We start from the raw sequence: 21,958 nt of genomic DNA on the forward strand, positions 1-21,958 counted from the left end.
TTTCATCAACAGTCACCATATTGGACGTACACAACAACTGCAAAGTCGTACATTGTCCATCGTACAGACCCTATCATCTCTACACAACCTACAATGGGAGCTAATTCTGCCTGTGCTGCGAAACGCTCATCTTCTCCAGCGTGCCGGCATCACTCGCGGTGCCATCAAAGTAACGCCGCTTGCTACGGAGTCTAGGACGGTGTGTCCCACCCCATGCTGCTCAATGGTCTCTTGCTCGAACTGGACAATCTTCTGCTCGGTATCTGCTCCATATTCATCGCACATTTGCCTCATGATGCGTTCGCGGCTGAACCCTGGTCTGTCCGCGAGTTTATCGAGCATAAACTCCGCCATCGCCAAGGTGGCCATGGGATGAGAGCCCGACATCGCGCTCTTGCGCAAGAGGCGGAAAGTCATCTTCTCGAAGAGACTTCGCACGGTGAATGGAATCAGGTTCCCAGATGCGTCGTACACGAAATAGTCGACGTCTTTGAATTGCTCGATGAGCGCGATTTGGAGCTAAAGCGGGTCTGAGCGCTCGAAGCCTGGGACAGGCGAACCCGCGGTGATGTCGGTGACGGCGATCTTTTTACGATGGGGGAGATCACTCATGAGATCGAAGATGACAGGGTTACCGCCGGCCGCTGCGTATTGGTGGCTGTCTGGCAGGGATTTTCCACATATCTTCTTATGCTCTGGCCAGTGCGTTTTCTGGCAGTTACTGGCGACGAACGCATTCAGCACCGTAGCGGGAAGATGAACCACAGATAGACTCACTGAGAGCAGTAGTATACCCTGATTTTCAGCTTCGCATTGCAAACGCTGCAAACAGATAACTTGGTGCCCCGGCTGGATTCTTCAAGATCCTGCTGGCAATTTTGACAGCGAACGGGAGGCTTGGCTCCCAAGTTCCTAAATCCACTTGCTAGTCCAATGGCAACATCCACGTCTTTGTCCATAAGGTTTAGGACTAGATCCATATCCTGGCTTCTGTTGACAATATCGTGGACCACCGACACAACTGATTTTATAACAAAACAAGCTGGACGACCTCGGTAAACTGGCACAACCATGAACACCGGCAAGACTTACCGATAAAATCGTTCCTATGGAGTGTTGTCCATTCAAGGATAAATTCGTCATTCTCAGATGGTGAGTTGGGGAGCAGGTCTGTGGCAGAGTCCCACCATGCGCTCGCGAAAGTGAAAATGCGGCCAGGCTCTGCACGCTTTGCCTCTTCTGCAAAGCGCACAAGAAAGTCAACGTACGCCTGTCCTGCACCCTTCCGCAGCTGTTTCACGGAGAGCTCAGGACACAGGGCACGGTCCTCGGAGCCCATTAATGCCATCTCGCACGCGGCCTCGAGCCCTACAAGGATGTGTCGTTGACGCTCGTGCTCCGGGAGCAGCAGCCAGACCGTGCCAATCTGACCGTTATCCGAGAGTGAAAACTCGAGCGCCTGGGCAGCTAAGTGCTGTCTTTCCTTCGTGGTATCGCGTGTCTTCTGGAGCAACTCCTGCATCCTGTCGTCTGGGACCTCTAGAAAGATTTGCTGCGTGATGGAGAAGACATCAATCGCTGTGAGCGAGGCGAGGATCTTCTCCCAATCCTTGTTCCGGCGGACGCGGTCGACCTCGATGGGTGTGATGTTATAGTGAATATCCCAGTAAGTGTTTCTTGTCCTTCGGACGTCTTGTGTAGTCTCACCCTGCATGGATGCGTTCACTCCGTTATCAGAATTGTCAGAGTTCGGAGAAGTAGACACGATGTCGGAGACGGGAGCGGGATTAGGCTCGTGAGGCATATTGCTCTCCGTGGGTGGTGTACCGTTCACTATCGATCAGAGACTGCAGGTGAAGCTACGCGGGGAGAGCGGATATCGATACGAAGTGCAGACTCTCACGCAGAAGCCGCATCACGTTATTATCCCTGCCGAAAGTAAGTACTTGAAAGTCGAGAGACCACGGTTAGAAGCATATTCGTGTGTGGGTGAAATGATAAGAATTACAGACTTACAGTTCCATGGTCGGATTTCATAATAGCAGTTAAGTCCCCTTCGGACGCTGGTTGGAGCCCAGAGTCTAATCATATGACACAGACGGGTCGCCCTTAAGGGTAGATGTGTGATGCTGAGACTGGTATTTTATCGAGCCATTTTTCTGTAGCTCTGACGGTGAGGAGGATTTAGGCTGGATCGAGCACGTCGAGATAGTAGCATTGGCAGGCGTAGTCTCGAGCCGGCGCACGCGCACCATCACACGCGGCTGCTCGGAGTGCGCTCTGGCCCAGGTCGTGGACGTCCAGGAGACGGCGGAGGCGGAGTGCACCTGACTGTAGGTTTAAGCATAGCGATGGACGCGGTCATGACGCCAACTGGCAACTGCAGCAAAAAGGACTCACACGTGGCAATGATGTTCACATGCGGCGCTGACAATATTAATTCTGCTACACGGACGGCATTGAGTACGAGGCTAACGCGACCAAAGTGGATGTGCGAGTAGAACGAGACTCTGTGAACTCTTCCGTATGATGAGTTAAGGTTCTTCGTCTGCTTCTACATTTGCTCTTTTACACCTCTCTCGCTGCAAAAAAGAGTTCGGTCTCTGCCCTCATCAGAGCCTTCGTTGAGTCCTCGTTTCCTCATTCTATCTTTCTGTCTGTGATTGCACTCTGCTGACTGGCATACTCATCGATTGGGTGGTCGACCTGTAGTAATCCCAACACCTCGCAACGAACAATGCCTGACGATCTACATTCATCTCAGAGCCGGTGAAAACCTTCCTAGCAGTCGTCGTGTGTACATACCTTCAAACGGGTAGAGAACGGAAAGTATTCACTTCCCGACGAGCACGTATACGTGCGTAAGCTTGGAGCTGTCTTGGTATGCGGATTTATCTCGATATTTCATACCACTTCAATCTCATCTGGGATAACACCTCGATCTACGCAGATCGCAGCTCCGGCTTTGCCGCCGATATCCCAGCGCGCTCTCAGCTCCCTCTTCAAAGATGCTTCCGAGCGCCCCGCGCGTACTCCGAGAACGGTCCGCGTTATGTAGTGCATGCTGCGCAATGTGGGCCTGTGCAGACGTTATCCCCCCAGTGTCTGCGCATGCTCCCCCATTTCCGTTTCGCCTCCCCCGCACCCTGATTCGGTGGACTCACGGGAACTGGCAACCTCATGCAGGGTGTGGTGATGCAGCTGTTATATGTATGGCGCGTACCGTCACTGGAGTGGTCGGTGGTACACACTTCGCGAGCCAGCTCTTGTACACGCGCGGTGCGGCGTTACTCGATGGACCATTCTTCTGTGCATGCGAACTCCACGCATACTGGAGGGTGGCGCGCTCAGCATTATAAATATGAAGCCATTATTCTTGCGACAGACCGTTCAACGACGTCGCTTCCATCTGATCGTTTTGCATTACACTTCGATGCCTTGGGATAGATACGTAGATGAGTGAATAGGAGTCAGGCAAAAATGGTTCATCATGAAGATCGAAGTAGCGTGGATATGGGAGAGAAAGTACTGATTTATATCATGGACGAAGGAGGCACATAGAGGGCGGACAATTCGTCGCTCCTATACTCTGGCATCAGTAGCGGAAGCAGTGAAACATACGGAGGTGACGTTTCCAGCGGCACTTAGATAGAGGTAGGAGCAAGGACAGGAGAGACGTCTATACGAGCATGTGGTTGATTGCATCGCTACCGATTCCAGTAATCGTCGCCCACTGAGAAATGAGATTTAGACATGTTCCACTACGCAATATTCAAAGACCATATCGCAAGTGCAAGGGGACACCACAGCAGAATGTGCGATCGACCAACGCAGAGCGTTGTGCTCGTGTATACGACCTCCGGAGTATGTCGCAGGGCTCATACTCGCGTGCGCACGTCATCTGGGACTGGGTATTCAGAGAGTAGGTGGGAAATACTCACCTCAACGGTAAAAGCTAGCAGAGCCCCAGAAGATCGGGACAACCTGTTTTGAAGTGAAACAGCTCCGACGGATCATAATCGAAGAGTATTCGATGCGCCGCTGTTGGTCAAGAGGAAGTCTTAACATTCATAATTATTTAATGGCATGCGAATGGACCAAGGCTCGGAACACCATGTCACTCCGTCAGCGCCCAGATCAGAGTTGGCCTCTAGATTTGGGAGGCGCTTGACTCCCGCACTTGCAGACCACTGGCACGTGTCTGTTTCTTGCGTTCACGAATCGCTATGAGGATTAGAGAACGAAGCCTGGATCCTCCAGTCTCATTATGCCTTGTCCGTACACGAAGATGATGCATGCATGATGCTCATAGCTGAGCAGTTCTCATATTTGACAGTTGCTGGGCGCGCTCGTCCCGTAAGTTTTGCAACTGCCTATACTTCAGCTCTTTTTCAGCGGTACCATTCACACCCGCTCACCTTCAACAGTCGCCGAGCTGTGCGAATAGGTCAGCTGCTGACTCGCTTTGATCGGTGGTAGCGTATCGGCCTCCAAAGTCGTGTCCTGTCAAATATTGTGGGGTAAGTACTAGTAAGAAGAAGTACGTACAAAATGCCTTCGAGGCGTCACCGACTCCCTCAGTAATGCATGAGAATCGCGTCCAATCTCCAGCTGTTGCTGATGACTTGAGCTCTGTAGATCAGTAAGCCCGATGTGATGCAAATCCGATTTGCAATGCCACTGGTTTCTCTCCATTGCATGACGGTGACACTGGTGGTGCACGTTTAGCGAAAGCATCTTATAGGAAGTTGACAAACTGTTTCGAGCGGGTACTGTGTCACAGTTCGGACTCCCGTCGTTCGCATCTTGTAGAATAAACAGCACTTCAGACTCGTGTCCGAAGCTATCCGGAACCCCAAAGTCCTGCCAAGATGAGACCTGTCAGATTGTCAGCTCTGTGGTTTCGTGTTCAGAGAATTATTTTTGATCTATTGTGGTACCGCTTCACCCGGTATGCTCCCCGGTATGTCTCCTTCGACAATATTGTCACCTTGAGGGTGAGGTCATTCTGAATTGAAGAGTAGGGTGCCACTGTCGAATTTGGGGCTTGCCTTGCCGACTATCCTATCAAAAATAGTGCCGCTATCTCTCCGATATATTCGAGTAAGCGTGTCTGACCTTTCACACTCATTATCTACGCTGACCCGTCTCGGTGTCTTTCATAGACCAGCTAGCCGCCTGTTCACTCTCGCGCCCAACGTCACAGGTGAGTCCTCCTGACATCCGTCCAGCTGTCATTTTTGAACGAATCCGGAGTCAGGGACTAGTTCGATCTTGGCACGCTTTGCCACCTCGTTCATATGCAGCGATCGCGACAGCTCCTAACACAATGGTTCAATACTTCCGTCAGCAATCTTCCTGGTAATGATGGTACGTACTGTGATCTCACCTGTTGCAACTAGTTTTTAATATCTGGCAGTTCTGAATACCGGTAAAGCGTACTGAGCAGATGATGACACATATCTTATTTCGCATAATGCTATAGCAGGCTATGTCACGTTTCTCGCAGGTGAGTTTTACATCCCCATCTTCAACACCACGGCCATGATCAGCAAATGATCAGGGTAAGCGGATTCTCGGGAAATTCCACGAATGGTACTGGTGGCTAAATCTTCATGCAGGTATGGACGGGATGTTTTGTCCCCCAGATTTGAAACTTCTGCAAGGGTATTCTTCCGGAGGCGTGTTCCTGTTACAGTGATTGTCTGTGCGTGAGGATGGTTGAAGACTTCTTGGGCCAAAATGATTCACTCCACCCTTCTCGTGCCTTCCGATCCATGAATCTACCGCAAAATGATGTGATCTGGATGCACCTAGTCCCCTGTCGGTCAGACGAGGTCATCACTGTTTTCCACGAACAACACTGATTTTCGCACCTATTGCCAAGGTGTAAAGATATCAGGTGAATAGAGGAGTCGAGGCACCGGAGTTAGCCGAGGGTGGTGCTCAACCGGGTTGAAGGTTCTTAGTTTTCAGCTAGGAAGATGAGGATGGAGGGACTTCTTCCGTCTTCATTTTAGTCGCTGAAGTTTTCCAAATATACTTGGTTCGTATTCAATCCATTTTTAGCGACTCACACCATCTAGCCTCAACCTTGTTATAGCCGCGGTGATAACTCGGCGCCGCGGGCTGCTACGACTAGTGCCGAGTGTTATCTGACTTCTCTAGCATGCGTCCATCCCCTCGCGATCAGCTGTGCTTACGGCCACTCGCACGGTCGCTGCAATTGAACGTCCGCAGTGACGTAGGAGATGCTTCCACGGCACTCACACCTGCCGGCTGAGTATCTGCCGAAATATGTTTGGTGACGACACTCTGGGCGATATGTTGTCCAAAACGTCCTGAGTGGGTGGAGACTTCTCTGACAGAGGGCGCACGCGAGACAAGCAAAGCCTGGGAAAAAAATGAAAGCGGTTCCGCGAGAGATCCAGTGATCGACTGGATCGTGTATTCGCCGTTCAAGCGCTCACGCACTCACGTGCTGTGCTCCTCAAGAAGCCGGTTTGTCGCCGCAAAATTTCAAGTATTGACGATGTATGTTTCCTTCATTCTGATGGAGTCTCAAACTTCGTCGCCATTACTCACCTTAAAGTTGTATTAGCTTATCAAGTGCATCGTCGCTCATGGTTGCCATCGCCGCTGTCAGTACGCGCGGGGTAAACCGTACCTAATCTTCGTCGAAGAATCCCAGAATGCCAACATGCTCTCCGGGTGATGCGCCTTTCAGTCAACAACATTGACTATGAGGGAACTCTGATGCGTGCGCATCGGTCTTTTCTCACTCTCTGTGGGAAGACAGTGAAATAGACGTCCCACGGCTGGTGAGCTCTTCGCACCTCTTCCACTTTTCGCTCTGCAATCCAGTATGCTCGATCTTTCCAGTGTTCCCACCTTACAAGGTGCCACCAGCACCACGTTCTCTCGTCCTCCTTTCGACGATTCTTTGACGATTCCTGAGCTTTTCACCCATCACGCTGCTAATAGCCCTAGACACCCGCTGTTCAGGTATCCTGATGAGGGAAAGAAACTCACTACGATTTGCTACTCAGAGGCCTACCGTGGAATATGCAAAGCCGCCGAGTTCATGTCCGGTCATTTCAAACGCGTGGAGGAGAAGTATGCGCTGCAAGCACAGCAGGACGGGCTCGATGCTCCTACTATCGGGATCCTCGCGACATCTGGTTCGTTTGAGGTGATCTCTATCTCTGCGCCGATTCTGATACTCATTACTGCCCAGATACGATTACGTTCTTCTCACTCATTGTGGGAATCATGCACCTGGGGCTCATTCCATTCCCTATCTCGACTCGCAATTCCGCAACGGCCGTGGCGCACCTCGTCAAGAAGACCGGAGTTCTCCAGCTGATTGTTAGCTCGGATGCTGCGACCCAGAGGCTTGGCCACCATGCCAACGAGTTGTTGGCCAAAGATGGAGATAAAGTAGACATTGTTCCGATGCCCCACTTCTCAGATCTCTATAATGACGAGGAAGGCAAGGGGGTGAAGAAGATTCGGGAGCGAAATGTCGACAACGTGACGCTCATTCTGCATTCTTCTGGTAAGTTGCATTCATGGCCACCGCACATCTGGCTGACAATGTATCTTTTCCACTTAGGGTCTACCGCGTTTCCGAAACCCATTAGGCTCACTAGCTCCAATTTGATTCAAGGAGGAACAGCAGCATGTGCGTCTACGTTTGCTCGTTGATGTCGCGTCCGCTGATTTTTTTGTCGCCTTGTCTGTAGATTTCGGAGAGGTTGATATTTGTGGCCTCAACATAGCTGCCCATGCTTCACCCATGTTTCGTGAGCGGACCTGTCGCAACTAGTTGAAGTCTGTTTGGATATCGCTGACATTCTTACAGATGCCATGGGCACCATGAACATCGCAATGACCGTGCGTTACCCTTACATGATTTGTGTAAATGTTGTTCATCTGCTCACTTTCACAGTTGTGTACGGGCGCGTTCATAGGCTGCTTCAAGCCGGCTTCTCCACCTGTGGTCCCTACGCCGGAACTATTCTTGGACGCGATTGTCGCCACGGGTTGCAATATTGCCTTCGCAGTGCCCTCTTTTGTTGAGGTATTGTAAAGGAATATGATTTGCTACACGCACTACTTATTGCTTCCTGCAGGAATGGAGCAAATCCTCCGAGAACGTGTCGAAGATGCGGACGCTGAATATTTTGGTACATCTGTATTGCCATTGATTTTGCACGCGTCCACTCAATAGATTCTCCAGGCTTATGGCGGTGGACCGCTGAGCAAGGCTGTAGGAGACAGACTGTCCGCTGCAGGTGTCCCCTTAATCTCTGTATACGGCGCGTGAGTGGTGTGCACGCTGCTTCGCTGCGTCATCCAATGATGCACTTGCAGAACCGAATTCACCATGAATGTGTTCCTTCCTGATGTGTCGAAGCATCCAGGCTGGGAGTACTCGAAGGTCTCGCCACACACTGAAGTAGAAATGGTTCCTCAGGAAGATGCGGATGACCTTTTTGAACCTGTGATTCTTGTACGTTGATGTCGTACTTGCTGTCCGTGCAACACGTCTGAGGAACGATTGACGGTGTCTCTTCACTTCATCCCTTCAGGCAGGGCGCTACGTTAAGCCGTTTGTTATCAACACCACTATCAATGGAAGGCCTGCATATGCATCTAGCGATTTGCTCCAGAAGCATCCCACGTTACCTGGATATTACAGGGTGTATGGCCGTGTGGATGACCAGATCATGCTCTCAACCGGAGAGAAGGTATGCCTCTCCGACGCATACTATCGATCAGATACTGACATGTCTTTTAATGACAGACTAATCCCACTCCTTTGGGTGAGCGGAATAGAGATATTTCAAAGTTGCTTTTCAACAGTTGACGTTCGGGATGCAGAGGCGATATTTGTCACCGATCCTCACATTAAGCACGCACTCATGTTTGGGCGAGGTCGCTTCCAAAATGGCGTGCTTGTCCAACCCACGGAGCCGTTTGACTCCAGCGACGAAGGCGAATTGGCTGATTTCCGCAACAAGATATGGTAAGTGTCTGTTCTAGTGATTATGGAAGCATGCTTGATTGTCCTGTCATCCCAGGCCGACTGTAGAGCAAGTCAATGAATACGCGCCATCTCATTCAAGGGTATTTAAGGAGGTACAGATTCCGATACTTCCGTTCCTGAGGGAATCGGGCTGATGAGATTTCCAGATGATCATCGTGACGAATCCCTCAAAGCCCTTCCAGTTGACCGCGAAGGGAACAATTCGTCGCCAGATATGCATCGACGCCTACGCGGACGAAATTGAGGCGGTCTATAAGGCGGTGCAGGATTCATCCGATGTTGAAGTACCCATACCTGTCTCATGGACCAGTGACACCACGCTCGAGTTCATCAGAGAGCTGGTAGAACGGGTGATGCAGATGAAGTTGAGTGACGACGATGACCTCTTCCAGCAGGGATGTGACAGGTTCGATTCGGAGTTTTGTGCGAGCATCTAGCTATCTCTTTCTGATGCATGGCTTTCAGTCTGCAGGCGACTTGGATACGTAACACGATCATCCACGCTATTCGGACGTCGACGACGGCTTCGATGCACGATGTGCCCCATAACCTAGTGTACATGCACCCGAGCATCCGCATCCTCGGCGACTTCGTCTTCCACCTGGCTTCGACAGGTAAGAAGGCCAATGGGGCCTCCCAGGTAGAGATGAAGGCGAAAGAGATGCACGACTTGGTGAAGAAGTACGCTGCCACGATTTCTTTCCCGAAGCGCTTTGGAGGGAAAACCGCAGCTGCCGGGGACGCGCAGACCTTCTTGGTGACGGGTACCACTGGTCGCTTAGGATGCCATCTACTCTCTCAGCTCCTGCAGAAGCCAGACATCGTCAAGGTGTATGCATTGAACAGGGACTCCCGAGGCTCGGATGTTGCGCTGAGGGCGCGGCAGCAGGAGGCGTTCACGACTTGGGGCCTTGACGTCGTTCTGCTGGACTCAAAGAAACTTGAGTTGATCGCGAGCGACCTACCGAAAGAATATCTGGGTCTGAGCAAGGAGAAATATAATGAGGTAAGTGGTTCGTGAATAGACTCCAGATTCACGACGCTGACGGGACGCTAGATTCGGGACTCTGTGACAGCAGTCGTCCACAACGGTGAGACCCACGCTACGGTCAGACAGCTAACAACCTGACGCGAGAACGAATAGCCTGGCGAGTCGACTTCAACCTTTCTCTGTCCTCCTTCGAGCCTTTGATCGCCGGTGTCCGCAACTTGATCAATCTCTCCGCCGGATCTCCAAGCTCCACAGGCCCGCGGATTCTCTTTGTTAGCTCCATGGGTGTCCTCAGCAGTGAGTTAGTAGAATGATACAGTGGAATGCATATACTGAATAGATGCCCATTGAGACCCCACATCTATACCCGTGGCCGAAGAGCCAATTCTGGATCCAAAGGTTGCGATGGGCGCAGGGTACGGCGAGAGTAAGTGGGTCGCAGAGCAGCTCTTTGCGTACGCCGCGCAGCAAGGTGGGCTCCGCACGACCTCGGTGCACGTGGGCCAGATCAGCGGCGACACGCTCAACGGCGGGTGGAACACGAAAGAGTGGGTCGGCGCTCTCGTGAGCGCCGCGCAGGCCCTGGGCTGCGTGCCTTCACATGATGACGTACGTGCCTTAGTCTTCTCTGTCCCAGTATCCTAATCTGCTAAAATTGTTGTTGGACTCGATAGATCGTCGCGTGGCTCCCGGTTGACATCACCGCCTCGGCAATCCTCGACATGGTCGGCTCCAAGACCGTCGAACCCGTCCTGAACCTGGTGCATCCGCGCCCCGTACCATGGGATTCGCTCTTCGCGCCCGCAGCCGCACGCCTCAGCCTGCCGCTAGTCCCATACGCGGAGTGGCTCGCGCGGCTGGAGGCGGCAGCGGCAGCAGCCAAGACGGCGGGAAAGAATTCGAGCTCTCGGGAGGTGCAGCAGCAAGACACTGCTGTGACGCTGCTAGAGTTCTTCCGCAGGGGCAATTTCGATGGGCGCATAAGACTAAGCACGGAGAAGGCTCAGCGTTGCTCGGCAACGTTGGCGGAATTCCGGCAGTTGAACAAGGAGGATATGTTGAAGACGCTTGAGTATTGGGCGAAGGCGGGCATTCTGAAGTTGTGAGTAACTGCTGTGCTGTCTTTGATGTGCTTGAGATGCGTTTGAGGAGATATGGTGTCACTAGATAGCAGATATCCTGTGTGTTACTACGAAAGAGAAAACCAACATCGGTACGTCTCTGGTGGAGTGCTATCATATGCGAATAAGACATGCCTCAATCCATGATAACGGTTCCACGAACGTAAGTAATATCCATAAAAGCGGGACAACCAACGTCAGAATTCACGAGGAAACCAGGGGCGAATTGAAGCATGCGGTGTATCAACGAATATAGGATTCGAGTCTTGTGCCCAGCCAGTGGTCTGCAGCGAATCGAAGCGCAGCCCAGTTTTAGAATGAACTATTGAAGGAGCAGAAACCCTTCAGTGAGCGCGGCGCATCTCGCGCCGTTCTGCAATGAGTCTAAATCCGAGCTTAGCACAAAACGAGTGGCGAACTAGGGGCATCAAGTACAAATCATTCCCCAAAGTTGACCAAGTTGACAAACCATCCGCTCTCCTTTACGCGATGCTAACCTTCACGGGCGAAGATTTCGGCAAAGAACAACTGGCGGTCAGTAAAAGGGCTGGCTGATTTTTTGATTGGACGTGTACGTGCACACACTCCTATCACTGATCTTTACCTAACTTTATATCATAGGTAACCTAAGGGCCCATCCACAACTTTACAACTACCCTTTTGAGCCTTGCTGGCAGTGTATCGACGATCACATCGTTATAGATGCGGCGGATGTGTTGTCCGCAGGCGCCCTCATGCGCAGGTGCCTACATCTCGATCCTGCTGAGCGGGCCAGTGCTGTGGACTTGCTTTCGGATCCTTGGTTCCCTCGGGTCGATTAGCTAGGCTACATGTGAGTTATCCTTTATTTTCGGCCCCATTCCAAACAGGGTAGTTTCATCTATTACAGACGAGTGTATTCTAAACTCGTGGTACTTTTCTCTGAAGCATAGGTACACAAGATTCTCTAGGTACGGCGTCTAGTGCCCACTTCGGTGCCCGTGATTAAAATTCGGTTTCATAAGGTCGCTGACACTATAAGAAGCGTACCTGTGTACCGAGTTGAGCCACGCTTGTATTGACGTCCGATTGGATGGACGGAGAGCGAGGTTCAACATTTATCGGCTGTCTCTCTATATTACTCAGAGCAATTTCAGAAAACTGGCACTGGCATGAACTGTATTTCCCAAAGCCAACATGTGCAACAACCATTTCATACTGCACGGCACTACTGTATTTAACCACGACTTGGGATGCTCAAATATTGTAATTGTCGCACTTTCACAAAAATAAATGTCCATAGTGAGATATGAAACTCAAATACGGTGGATATAACACAATCAAGTCATGCCGCTCGCCTTCAGGCTTGCTTGGCTGGAGCAATATATCACATCCAGCCGACTCGATGGGCAGTCGCAAAACAGCTGTAAGCGGGCTGCAATCCACCTTCGAATGTAGCTAGATGGGACATCGAGGATATCATGGTGCACGAGGTTCACTTTGAAGACAACCTCGATGCGCCTCTTGGCACCGCAACCTGTATTGCAGTCAACCGCCAAAGCGGCGAGTTGGCTGTCGATTGGAACCCAGTCAGAGCAGTAACCAACAGGTCCGAGTATCCCCCGCTCTTTTACAGAGGCGTACTCTATCTTCAACTCAATTTCCACCAGGGTCAACCGAGTGAGGCTGGCGGTGTTCATTGTCAACTGGGAGTGGAAACCTTTGATCCATGCCGCGATTTCGGGCCCTGGGTCAGAAACATAACTGCCGGTTATCCACGGCACGATGAGTTTTAAAGAAGTTAACCGTGAATTCTGGGCCAGATCCAGAAACATTTCAGGTGGGGAAGGCAGGTCGTATACATGAAAAACAGACTGGGGACACAGTAGCGTCAGTTCTTCCAGGCTGTTCTTGGAGTTGCAAAGCAACTCCTGGTCGGTAACGCCGAGCGGAGTGGGTGAACTCTTATTGCACCACGTCAGGGCAAGAGTCTGAAGCTGTAACCTCAAAGGAGGCGCAAAGAGCCATGACAGGGGAGGAGGAACACCAGGGGTTATCTGTGTCGGATCATAGGAAAGAGTGAGGTCATGGATGTCGAGCTGGCGAGATGCTCCAGTGTTGCCTTCCGGAGCAGCATCCAGTGGACCAACTCCTGCTGTAGGATGAGACAGCTGAACTCCGGCAAAGTGTACCGCACGGAGCTTCGGACATTCCGCAAGTATTCGGCGGACGCGATACCCATCATACACTCTCGGGAATCCCACAGTCCACGAGTTTCCAAGGATCTCTCCCTTTAGCAGACGGAAACTCCGAACCATGGGGAAGTAAGAGGAGATGTCTCCATCCCAATCGACCAGTGCTTCGACTTCCTCGCAGTCCTGCAGGGCCACCTCCTCCACTCGACTGAGCATCTGCAGCACACGGAAAAGACCGTCACCGGGATACGAGTTACGGAAAACACCTTTAAAGGTGATGCATCGCACGAAGTCGCAAATGGCAGGCGATACTACGACGACTCGCTCCAATCGGGCGTACTGGTTGTCACCCGCGATGACGATGGTGTGAAAACTGTGAAGTCGAGATCGCGGAAGCCATGTTCGGCAAACTGTGCTGCACTTCTTCAGGGCTGCTGGATCGTACCAGAGATAGCCTATAATCATATCACGAATTTCTGGAGGCACGTAGACCATATTGTCGAGGAATAAATGGTGCGATGGACAGAGAAGATGTTGTGCTTCTTTGATTGTGGCCAGTTGATAGAAATGCCTGGGAAAAGGAATTGGACATGAGAACGAACGGTTTCTGCATTTATATGAGTGTAAGCGCAGCAGTTGTGGCGTATCGTGCACTGCATATCCCCCAGAGAGCGCTTGCACGTTTCCTACGTCAACGTGTGGCCGAAGAAATGCGTACGTGAGCGGCAGTAAAAGAAGCAGTGTAAAAAGGTTTATTTCCATTCCTGCCTCTTCGCTTTGTCGCTTAAAGCACATACCAGTATCTTTCCGTAATCAGGGAGCACAGCTCCATGTCGTGTTTCGCTTGCGTGGCGTTGCGGCTTTGCGTGGCATTGCGGCACAGAATGTAAAGCAACCGTGACTGCGAGATCAGGAGACAGACGTTTCGCCCCAAATTTAGCCAACATCGAGTCACAGATCATTCTTCTCCCTGTGACCCAGTCTGTGTCTACTCTGTTCTTTGGATCACAGACCACACAGCCTCAAAGTTTACTGCTTTCGCCCCCACGTATGGTCTCAGTCTCACATATCGAACTTACGCCATCTGTGTCGGTCTAACGGTGGCTGATGGACTGTGAACCCATATTGGTGGCGTGACGCATCGCTCGACTCGCTGAGGCCAGATTAGCTGAACGGTTTGACGATCATTGCGATCCTCAGTTACTCGATCGACTCCTGTCAAGTCCTGCATAGGCTCCGTCGCCTCTCAGTCTCACTCGCGCTCTCTCTACACACTCCCTGATGGACGTGCTTACTGCTCTCCTCTCGCCAGGGCGTGTCCTCCAGCGGGCACTGGCGTCTTCCCACTGTCTTCTCGCGCTGTTCCCTGCGGCTCGTCACTGCCGGCCGCATTCCAACTCGACCTTTGTCGTATCGCTGTCCTTCAGTATCCGCATGGACCCGCGCGTCGACATTGGCCAGACAGCATCTCAATGGTGCCAGGGCATGTCTCACGAGCGCTCGCAACAACCTCGGGCACATTCCTGCGGTAGCTGTCATCGTCCTCAGGCTACTGGAGCCAGGTGAGCGCATTCAAATTTCTACCGCGTCTGTCGAGTCTTAGACGTAGAGGTCGCAGTGCAGCAGCAGCATGCTGGGGGCCAGGAGTTATATTCCACGTCGTTCCATAAGGCCGCTTCACTGCGCTATGCTCTCGCATCGAGCGACTCTGGGTCTGGCCACGTTATGTGTAATACATCCGCCGAGTTCAGCATGTTCATGCACTCGCTGTTGTGATCGAGCGACGTGTCGACCTAGGGATGACATTGACGCGGAGCTGGTGAAGGCGCGGAATGCCTGTTACAAACTTGACTGACAGACGAGAGGTAAGTCGACAGAAAAGAAAAGCACTCACGGTCGACAAAACAACCAGGAGATTGTCAGGAGTACTGCAGTACTGCGAGACATACCGTTGTCCAGCAGTGTGCATCCACCATGAAGCTCCCGTGTAAAATGATAATTACTTCGAACCATATGCTGTTCAAGGTGTACAATTATTATTTTACATATACACACCAGCCTTTTTTCAAACATAGCATACTAGCTTCGTAGCATTATCATCGCACATTCTCTAACCGTGCTGCATTGTTCCGGTTGACCTTCTCTATATACCGGCATTTGATAATTATCATAAAACCTGTAAGCACTGATCATTCCCCCCGACTTTTCCTGCAGGCAACCTTCTTGATCTTCGTCGCCCTGTTTAGTACGACGTGCGTCCTTTGGAGGACTAGGGACCTTGCGCTCCAGCTCCTCATCCGGACATTTGTAAGTCTGTACCACCTCGAGTCGACCTGACTGATGGTCTGGGAACGAGCGTAAGCGATTCCCAATCCCTTTTTGCATCGCGCGAGCCCACAATCTGAATTCGGTGATAACCTTAAGATGGGACTGTAGGTTGACTTTGAGTATGACCTCTACTCGTTTCTCGTGGCCGCGATTGCAGTAAACCACCAATTCAGAAAGCACTGTATCGAGAAGGTCCCAGACAGCAGTGGAATCGTTGATCACTTCTGCTATCGTAAACCGATCTGCTATCTTCAGACCCGGTGTTGGCCAAGTTTAGGGCGAAACTTCTGTCACCCGATCTCGCAGTCACATTCTGTGCCGCTTCGCCACGCAAGCGAAAGTGCTTCAATATTGCTTTTTTAGGCGATAAAAGTGCGGTCCTGCGCCATTGATAGAATGAATCTTCATGAAGACACTGGTATGTGGGTGGCCATGCTGCTGATGAATTCTGACTCGGGGCTCCCCGGTTCAGCACTGAATAGATACTGCGCAAGCCTCGCTAAGCTCGTCCTCGGAATAACTTTCAACATCAAAGCCATGAGACGAGAATGGTAAGATAAAATTTTAACACTGCCGGCCGCTCACGTATGCGCTTTAGCGCGATGAAATAGGAAAACCTTCAAAGCGCTCTCAGGGGAAAACGCAGTGCACAGACCCCAAAGGATCTCCACAATCATCTCGCCTAGACTTATAAAAATCTAGAAATCGTGCGTTCTTATTTCCATTCCCCTTCCGATATCCTGAAACTCTCCGGAACATAACCACAACGTTTTCTGCACTCCATCGCATTCACTTCAGTATGGTGTACGTGCCTGCAGAGATCTCCGACATGATCATCGACAACATACAGGACGAACCTAAAGCACTTAGTACATCTAGCCTCATATCCCGTTCATGGCTTCCAAGGTCAAGAGCCCACAAGTTACGGTCCATCGACATCTCGACCAAGGACCGTTACACAGCGTTCGAGGAGATCATCAGTGCATCTCCCGTCATCTGTCACTACGTGCGCGACGTGACTATCGACGGTGATTCATGCGCAGTAGGGCCGTTTGGTGTTCTGCTCCGCATCCTGCTGCAGCTCCGTCGGGTGGAGAGCCTGACATTGCAAGCGGGATCAATTATTGGTTGACTGCAGGAGTGACGCCTCTCCCTACTTCCCAGAGATCGAAAACTTCTGCGTGGTTGGGCCTAGCGAGGTCTGGTCTTTCACAGGGTATGATGAACGCAGTATACGCAGACTGCTCCTTGCATGTCCCAAGCTTCATTTCGTACGATTGTTCGACATTGGCTTTCGACACGAATCGTTACCATTGGAACGCGCAGAACCACTTCCCTGCGTTGAGATTGACAGCTTAACGCTAAGTTCAAGCATAGATGGGCCTTCTTGTCCATCATGGCTAGCACGCCCTCCTTTTACACTACGTGTCAGGAAACTGGACTTATCATGGTTCAGCATGAACAAGAATTCATCGGAGTCGAGCATCGCCGCTCGGGATTTGCTACGGGGCCGGGAGGCAGTTGAAGAATTTGACATTGTCATATCGCGAATCTTCACCACTGCATATCGCCCCCAGGGATCACCTGGATTTATCGCAAATTTCGCAGCTACAGTCGCTGAAATTGGTCATAGGATGGTACTATGTTGATTCTCCATTTGGGGATCCCATCACTGCGTGGATTCAAGCCTGCCACTCTCAGGTCACAGCTTGCAACGCTGATCTCCCTCAGCTGGCCACATCAGTCTTCTCGCTGTCACTATGGTCGTCTGTCTGGGCCGCCTATTCTGTTCTTTCGATCTACACAGCCTCAAGGTTTACTGCGTTTGACTCTACGTGTGGTCTCGAGTTCTCACATCTGGGTCGGTCTAACGGTGGTGGATGGACTATGGAATTCAACCCGTACTGGTGGCATCATTTCTTGAGAGTTATGGGCTGAGCGATCGGCAAGGTGATTGCTGGAAGAAATGCGGCGCGCTTTGTGGCAGTGAGGGTGAGCGGGAGTATACTCCGCTGAGCCAAGCTGAAATGTGAGTCGGTACCTCATAACGCGCTTATTGGACAGCATGTTTTCGAAGTCTCTAACATCTCGGAATTCGGTACGCATGGTTCTCCAGCTTTGTTTCAGTGAATATCGTGTTCACCCTACTCGTTGTTGATTAACGGGATCAACTGGGCTCTTCAGCGGTGATGACATCCTAGTTATCTCGTTTCCGTCGTTTTGTCACCCCTTGGAGGCGCTCCACCAATCGGTTCTCATCTTGCTGCATCTCAATGGCTTGATCATAGCTGGAATTGCCAGAACTCCGCGAATGCACAGATATAGGAAGCAAGCGAAATAACTGCTACTTCGATCCTAGAATAGTGCGAATGCGACTGGAACGCGGGAGTTACTCAGTTAAGGTTCAGGGCGAATCGTTGTTCTTCATTTGTACACTGGCGATAGCAAGACTGAAACTCCTGAGTTTTCTGTCTAAATTTCTGATGCGATGCATGAGATATTGCAGTCCCACGATACCTACTACCGCCTCCGAATGGTGGAAGTCAGTTTCGTGTAACATTATCCCTCCGTATCACTAATCTCGAATAATAGGTGAGTGGACGAGAAGTGCGATTCTGTAACTTCTCGTTCTATTAGTCCTTGGAGACGGTCATCACCGTGACAGCACGCTATCACCATTTAAGTCATTGCTATCGTTCTTGACCGGTTTCGCGGGTGCACCCAGGAAGGAGGGAACCGTGCCAAAAGTAGCTGCCAGTTCCAGAACGGATCTCTTCTCGGGAACCCCTCGAGATCACTTCGCTGACTTCGTGTGCGATTGCATACCATTTCGAGGTGTGTCCGATTGTTCATCCTCAACGTATCTGAGTGGTTGGCAAAACACTGATAAGTATTCTCAAGACACGTTTGAGAGTTCTTCCAGCGAAGAATCTCGGAACGATTCGCAGCGCGTAGTCCGAGTCCCTGTAACGCATGTGTATTCTTAGCGTGAAGCTCTTCGCGGCGAATCGTCGTGCTTGCTACGCCACATCTTCTCTGTCCTCTGGCTCCAGCGCCACATCGTCGTTCATCTTCCCTTCGCCAACTCGGACCGTCCACATGCTGTGGTCTTACGCTTTCGATGCAGTGTAATAGCTCCGAAGTGACTCCGAGCTACTTCCCGCATCAGGGCGCGTGCGTCTTCGATTCTTGGGGACGTCTCTGCAGTGCAAGATACTGCGTCGAATGCCCCCTCGGGAGCTTTCGTCTTCGATTCTGTGGGGATGACTCTTCAGTGCGAGATACCACATCGAATAGTTCGCCCTGGGGCGCTTTCACCCTTGCACTCCACGCCTTCCATGCCTTCCTACTCTGGAAACCACGAGTCCCGAGGTCCCCTCGTGCGACATGCAGTTGCCTGTGCGAGCTTTCGGAGCGCAAGTCGACTTGTCTCGCGGAGTGTTCGTGGGTCACAAACTGCTTGCCCTGATAAGGAGGTCTGCCCGCGGACATGCTGTGGGTCGGTCAATGATTATTTGGCGGCTTCAGGCTTCTTTGTACCCGGCACCGTTCGGCGTCTTGGTGGCGGGGAAAACCGACTTGCTGCACGTTCGCAAGGCAGCGCCAGCATCTCTACCCCTGGCCATGACTATTCCAGTTAAGTCGAAAACGCTAGACGCATTTCGACGAAACTTACTTCAGGTACGTTGCTTATGAATTATCCCGAAACAGCAAATTCGTGTGGTCATGCGTGAAATTCAAAGGGGGTAGGCCAATCAGCAGCTAGAATTTCCGTCCAGAGCAGTCTATTTGATGCACTCCAAACAGAAAATAATGAAACGAGTTTCGTCGAAATGCGTCTATCGTTGTCGACTTAGCTGTCAAGCGAGGAGCTTTATCATTTTTACTTGTCGTAATGGGCTCTCTTGGTTTCGTCCACTCGGATGAAGACAATTACTGCACCATGATCACATTGACTTTCTCTATCATGATGTCGACATCTGTTTTCTATCCCTGTGGCTTTAATCTATAGTGTATGTCGCTTGGAGAACGACATCGCGCGCAGATTGATCAGCTTGCTTTATCGGTCTGTACTTTCTATGTGGCGCAATGCATTCCGCCCGACGAATCATCTACTTCGGTTTAGTTGTACATGGCGGTTAACGTTGTGGCGCGATATCTCCCAAGGATGGACAAGAGTGAATTCCACCATCGGTGCGCAATCATGATATCTTCCACGTTCGCGCGATGTTTCGTCCACTTATTTGCTTGTGTTAGTCTCCGAATCCCATGCAAACTGGATAAGATGTTCTTCATGAAGTTGGTGCATCGTAAGCTACTAACTGCATGACAGCATTGCCTCAACCTTGGCCCTGCAGTGTCGCAAAACATTCCATCATGCAACGGTCTAAGCGCTCAAACATCTCGGTCGTGTTTCGGCGCCTACGAAGGTCTTGTGGACTCGAGTAATCTTCGTATATAGTGCGCAATCACACCATGTCTACCTTATCTACGTCGTTCCTGGGCGATGTTCTCAAAGCGAAACACGCAGGTACGGACTTGGTTGCTCAGCAGGTGTGATATCTTGTGATTTGTCTCAGACTCTTTACCAGGGTTATTCGGCGATATGGAACGAGGTTCCGCGAACGTGGGCAGGCCCTACTATCTGGAGTAGTCAGGGTGTTCGCCCTGTTGTTTCACGCTTCATCGTTTGTTCTCCAGGACGCCATGGCTCTGAGCGTTCAGGGGCTTGCCGAGGATGCACCGAAGACACAGCGACGCTCCGATATCCGGCTGGTGGATGAATGGCTGGCTCTCAGACAGGCACGTCGCGTCGCAGTCTAAAGCAGCGCATGGAAAACATCAACCACCCATGATCAGGATCAGCATTCCCCAACGTCGAGCATACCACCCGCCATCTCCCGGGTCTCGGTCATCTGCGGGTGGAATCCGGCTCGATGGTGTGCAAGTGACCTGCGCACGGATCGCCGATCGACATCGCCTGCCTGTCTGGGACATGCTGGCCGGTTTCTGCTGGTGGCACGCGTGCGGTACTTAGCTCCTGCCGGTGTCCTCGCGCAATTACATCTGTCGATGCGCATCGATGCGCTGATTCTCGTCACGCTGGCTCGCGTCGTGCGAGAAGCTGGGAAGCACGAACTCAAATTACTTGCCTAGTGTGGATGCTCTGCATGTTCTCTGCACTCAGTACTCAGGGCCGGTGAGAGACCTCGGATGACGGTGCATTCACATCAGTCCGCGCCTCGGCTGGGAGTGTTAGACTATGGCTTCCGTCAATTGAACCTTCGTTCTCGTGTCAGTGGGCTGCGCCACTTCTGCACTCTGACTGATGTCGCTGCCTCGTTCACGTAGACTTCGCGAACCATGTGCTCCGGTTTGTTTACTCTTGAGACAGGCCGACTACCACATTCTGCAACCTATGTACTGAATACCCAGCCGCTTTCCACACGTTTGTCAACGTCGCGCCGTCCGGGGGACTACGCAATTCACACGTGTCCTCACGCGCAGTTACAGTGCGCCAGCGCCATATTGCACCCGGCACGCGAGGGCAAGTTGAGTCAGCTCTCACGTATTGATTCGGGGTTACGCGGTGCAGGGTTCACTATTCATTACTGTACGCACCAACACTAGTACTGCAGCTACGGTCGACGCACGCGCCATAAGCATCGTGATTTAGTCGGAGAACTCACCCTGAATTTTAGCTCGCGCTGTATTTGGAGCTGATATATCGTACAGCAACGGTGGGATAATCTAGTCTATTCAGCGCGGTGGAGCTGCGGTCTGCTCGGTAGGATCCGCACACTTTGCATGCGGCCGCTGCGCCAGGGAGGGGGACCGGGGCTCCGAAGACGTATGACACGTCAACGTCGCTGTCAAGGCTGGCATGGAGCACGGGAAGCAGTTTATCAACGATATTTAGAGCGACTCAGGCGCTGCTGGTCAGTTGAAGGCCTCGTCGGTCCTGCTGCTGGGTAGGCTATTAGGCTGATGCCTACTAGCGAGGTTGTGAAGCTGCTCCATTGAGTTTTCAGTTACTTCAATAGGACTCATTCAGTATCCTCTCCTGTTCTCAAGATTTCATTCGCTATTATGAGTTATGATCACTGCAATTTGAATTATGAACCCGTCAAATAATCGATGCATTGATGACAGTGTGAACACTACAAGCATAAGGCAAAGCAGCTGCGAATATCACTTGGCAGGTTCAGTGGCCTTTTCTCACATATAGCATGGAATGTTGACCATGGAGTTAAGGTCGATTCCACTGTGGTCCTCGCAGTCTTCTGGAGCG

General features: G+C 51.4%; 8 protein-coding genes across 8 annotated transcripts; 4 read left to right on the forward strand and 4 right to left on the reverse strand.

The window, feature by feature from the left end:
• Nucleotides 1-126: 126 nt before the first annotated feature.
• SCP_1700570 (hypothetical protein) lies at nucleotides 127-417 on the reverse strand (the record flags this gene model as incomplete). Its single annotated transcript, XM_027764844.1, has 1 exon — nucleotides 127-417. One exon carries the CDS (start codon nucleotides 415-417, stop codon nucleotides 127-129), a length of 291 nt encoding a protein of 96 aa, XP_027620645.1.
• Nucleotides 418-519: 102 nt separating this feature from the next.
• Nucleotides 520-1,804, reverse strand: SCP_1700580 (hypothetical protein; the record flags this gene model as incomplete). Its single annotated transcript, XM_027764845.1, has 3 exons — nucleotides 520-721; nucleotides 778-1,042; nucleotides 1,093-1,804. The coding sequence occupies 3 exons, from the start codon at nucleotides 1,802-1,804 to the stop codon at nucleotides 520-522; spliced, it is 1,179 nt and encodes a 392-aa protein (XP_027620646.1).
• A 277-nt stretch (nucleotides 1,805-2,081) lies between these two features.
• Nucleotides 2,082-2,255, reverse strand: SCP_1700590 (hypothetical protein; the record flags this gene model as incomplete). The annotated part of the gene is made up of 1 exon (XM_027764846.1): nucleotides 2,082-2,255. The coding sequence occupies one exon, from the start codon at nucleotides 2,253-2,255 to the stop codon at nucleotides 2,082-2,084; it is 174 nt and encodes a 57-aa protein (XP_027620647.1).
• Nucleotides 2,256-6,865: 4,610 nt separating this feature from the next.
• On the forward strand, nucleotides 6,866-11,149 carry SCP_1700600 (acetyl-CoA synthetase-like protein; the record flags this gene model as incomplete). The annotated part of the gene is made up of 19 exons (XM_027764847.1): nucleotides 6,866-7,181; nucleotides 7,238-7,558; nucleotides 7,616-7,684; nucleotides 7,746-7,805; nucleotides 7,865-7,896; nucleotides 7,952-8,083; nucleotides 8,136-8,189; nucleotides 8,243-8,325; nucleotides 8,377-8,515; nucleotides 8,595-8,753; nucleotides 8,810-8,828; nucleotides 8,887-9,031; nucleotides 9,087-9,144; nucleotides 9,199-9,458; nucleotides 9,518-10,058; nucleotides 10,110-10,143; nucleotides 10,197-10,340; nucleotides 10,396-10,652; nucleotides 10,718-11,149. 19 exons carry the CDS (start codon nucleotides 6,866-6,868, stop codon nucleotides 11,147-11,149), a joined length of 3,255 nt encoding a protein of 1,084 aa, XP_027620648.1.
• Nucleotides 11,150-12,483: 1,334 nt separating this feature from the next.
• On the reverse strand, nucleotides 12,484-13,833 carry SCP_1700610 (hypothetical protein; the record flags this gene model as incomplete). The annotated part of the gene is made up of 1 exon (XM_027764848.1): nucleotides 12,484-13,833. The coding sequence occupies one exon, from the start codon at nucleotides 13,831-13,833 to the stop codon at nucleotides 12,484-12,486; it is 1,350 nt and encodes a 449-aa protein (XP_027620649.1).
• A 786-nt stretch (nucleotides 13,834-14,619) lies between these two features.
• On the forward strand, nucleotides 14,620-15,008 carry SCP_1700620 (hypothetical protein; the record flags this gene model as incomplete). Its single annotated transcript, XM_027764849.1, has 2 exons — nucleotides 14,620-14,900; nucleotides 14,957-15,008. The coding sequence occupies 2 exons, from the start codon at nucleotides 14,620-14,622 to the stop codon at nucleotides 15,006-15,008; spliced, it is 333 nt and encodes a 110-aa protein (XP_027620650.1).
• Nucleotides 15,009-16,465: 1,457 nt separating this feature from the next.
• SCP_1700630 (hypothetical protein) lies at nucleotides 16,466-16,798 on the forward strand (the record flags this gene model as incomplete). Its single annotated transcript, XM_027764850.1, has 1 exon — nucleotides 16,466-16,798. The coding sequence occupies one exon, from the start codon at nucleotides 16,466-16,468 to the stop codon at nucleotides 16,796-16,798; it is 333 nt and encodes a 110-aa protein (XP_027620651.1).
• Nucleotides 16,799-17,123: 325 nt separating this feature from the next.
• Nucleotides 17,124-20,490, forward strand: SCP_1700640 (hypothetical protein; the record flags this gene model as incomplete). Its single annotated transcript, XM_027764851.1, has 2 exons — nucleotides 17,124-17,303; nucleotides 20,368-20,490. 2 exons carry the CDS (start codon nucleotides 17,124-17,126, stop codon nucleotides 20,488-20,490), a joined length of 303 nt encoding a protein of 100 aa, XP_027620652.1.
• Between the last annotated feature and the right edge of the window lie 1,468 nt (nucleotides 20,491-21,958).

Source organism: Sparassis crispa, assembly GCF_003851025.1.
Source record: "Sparassis crispa DNA, contig_000016F, whole genome shotgun sequence".
Classification (NCBI taxonomy): Eukaryota; Fungi; Basidiomycota; class Agaricomycetes; order Polyporales; family Sparassidaceae; genus Sparassis; species Sparassis crispa.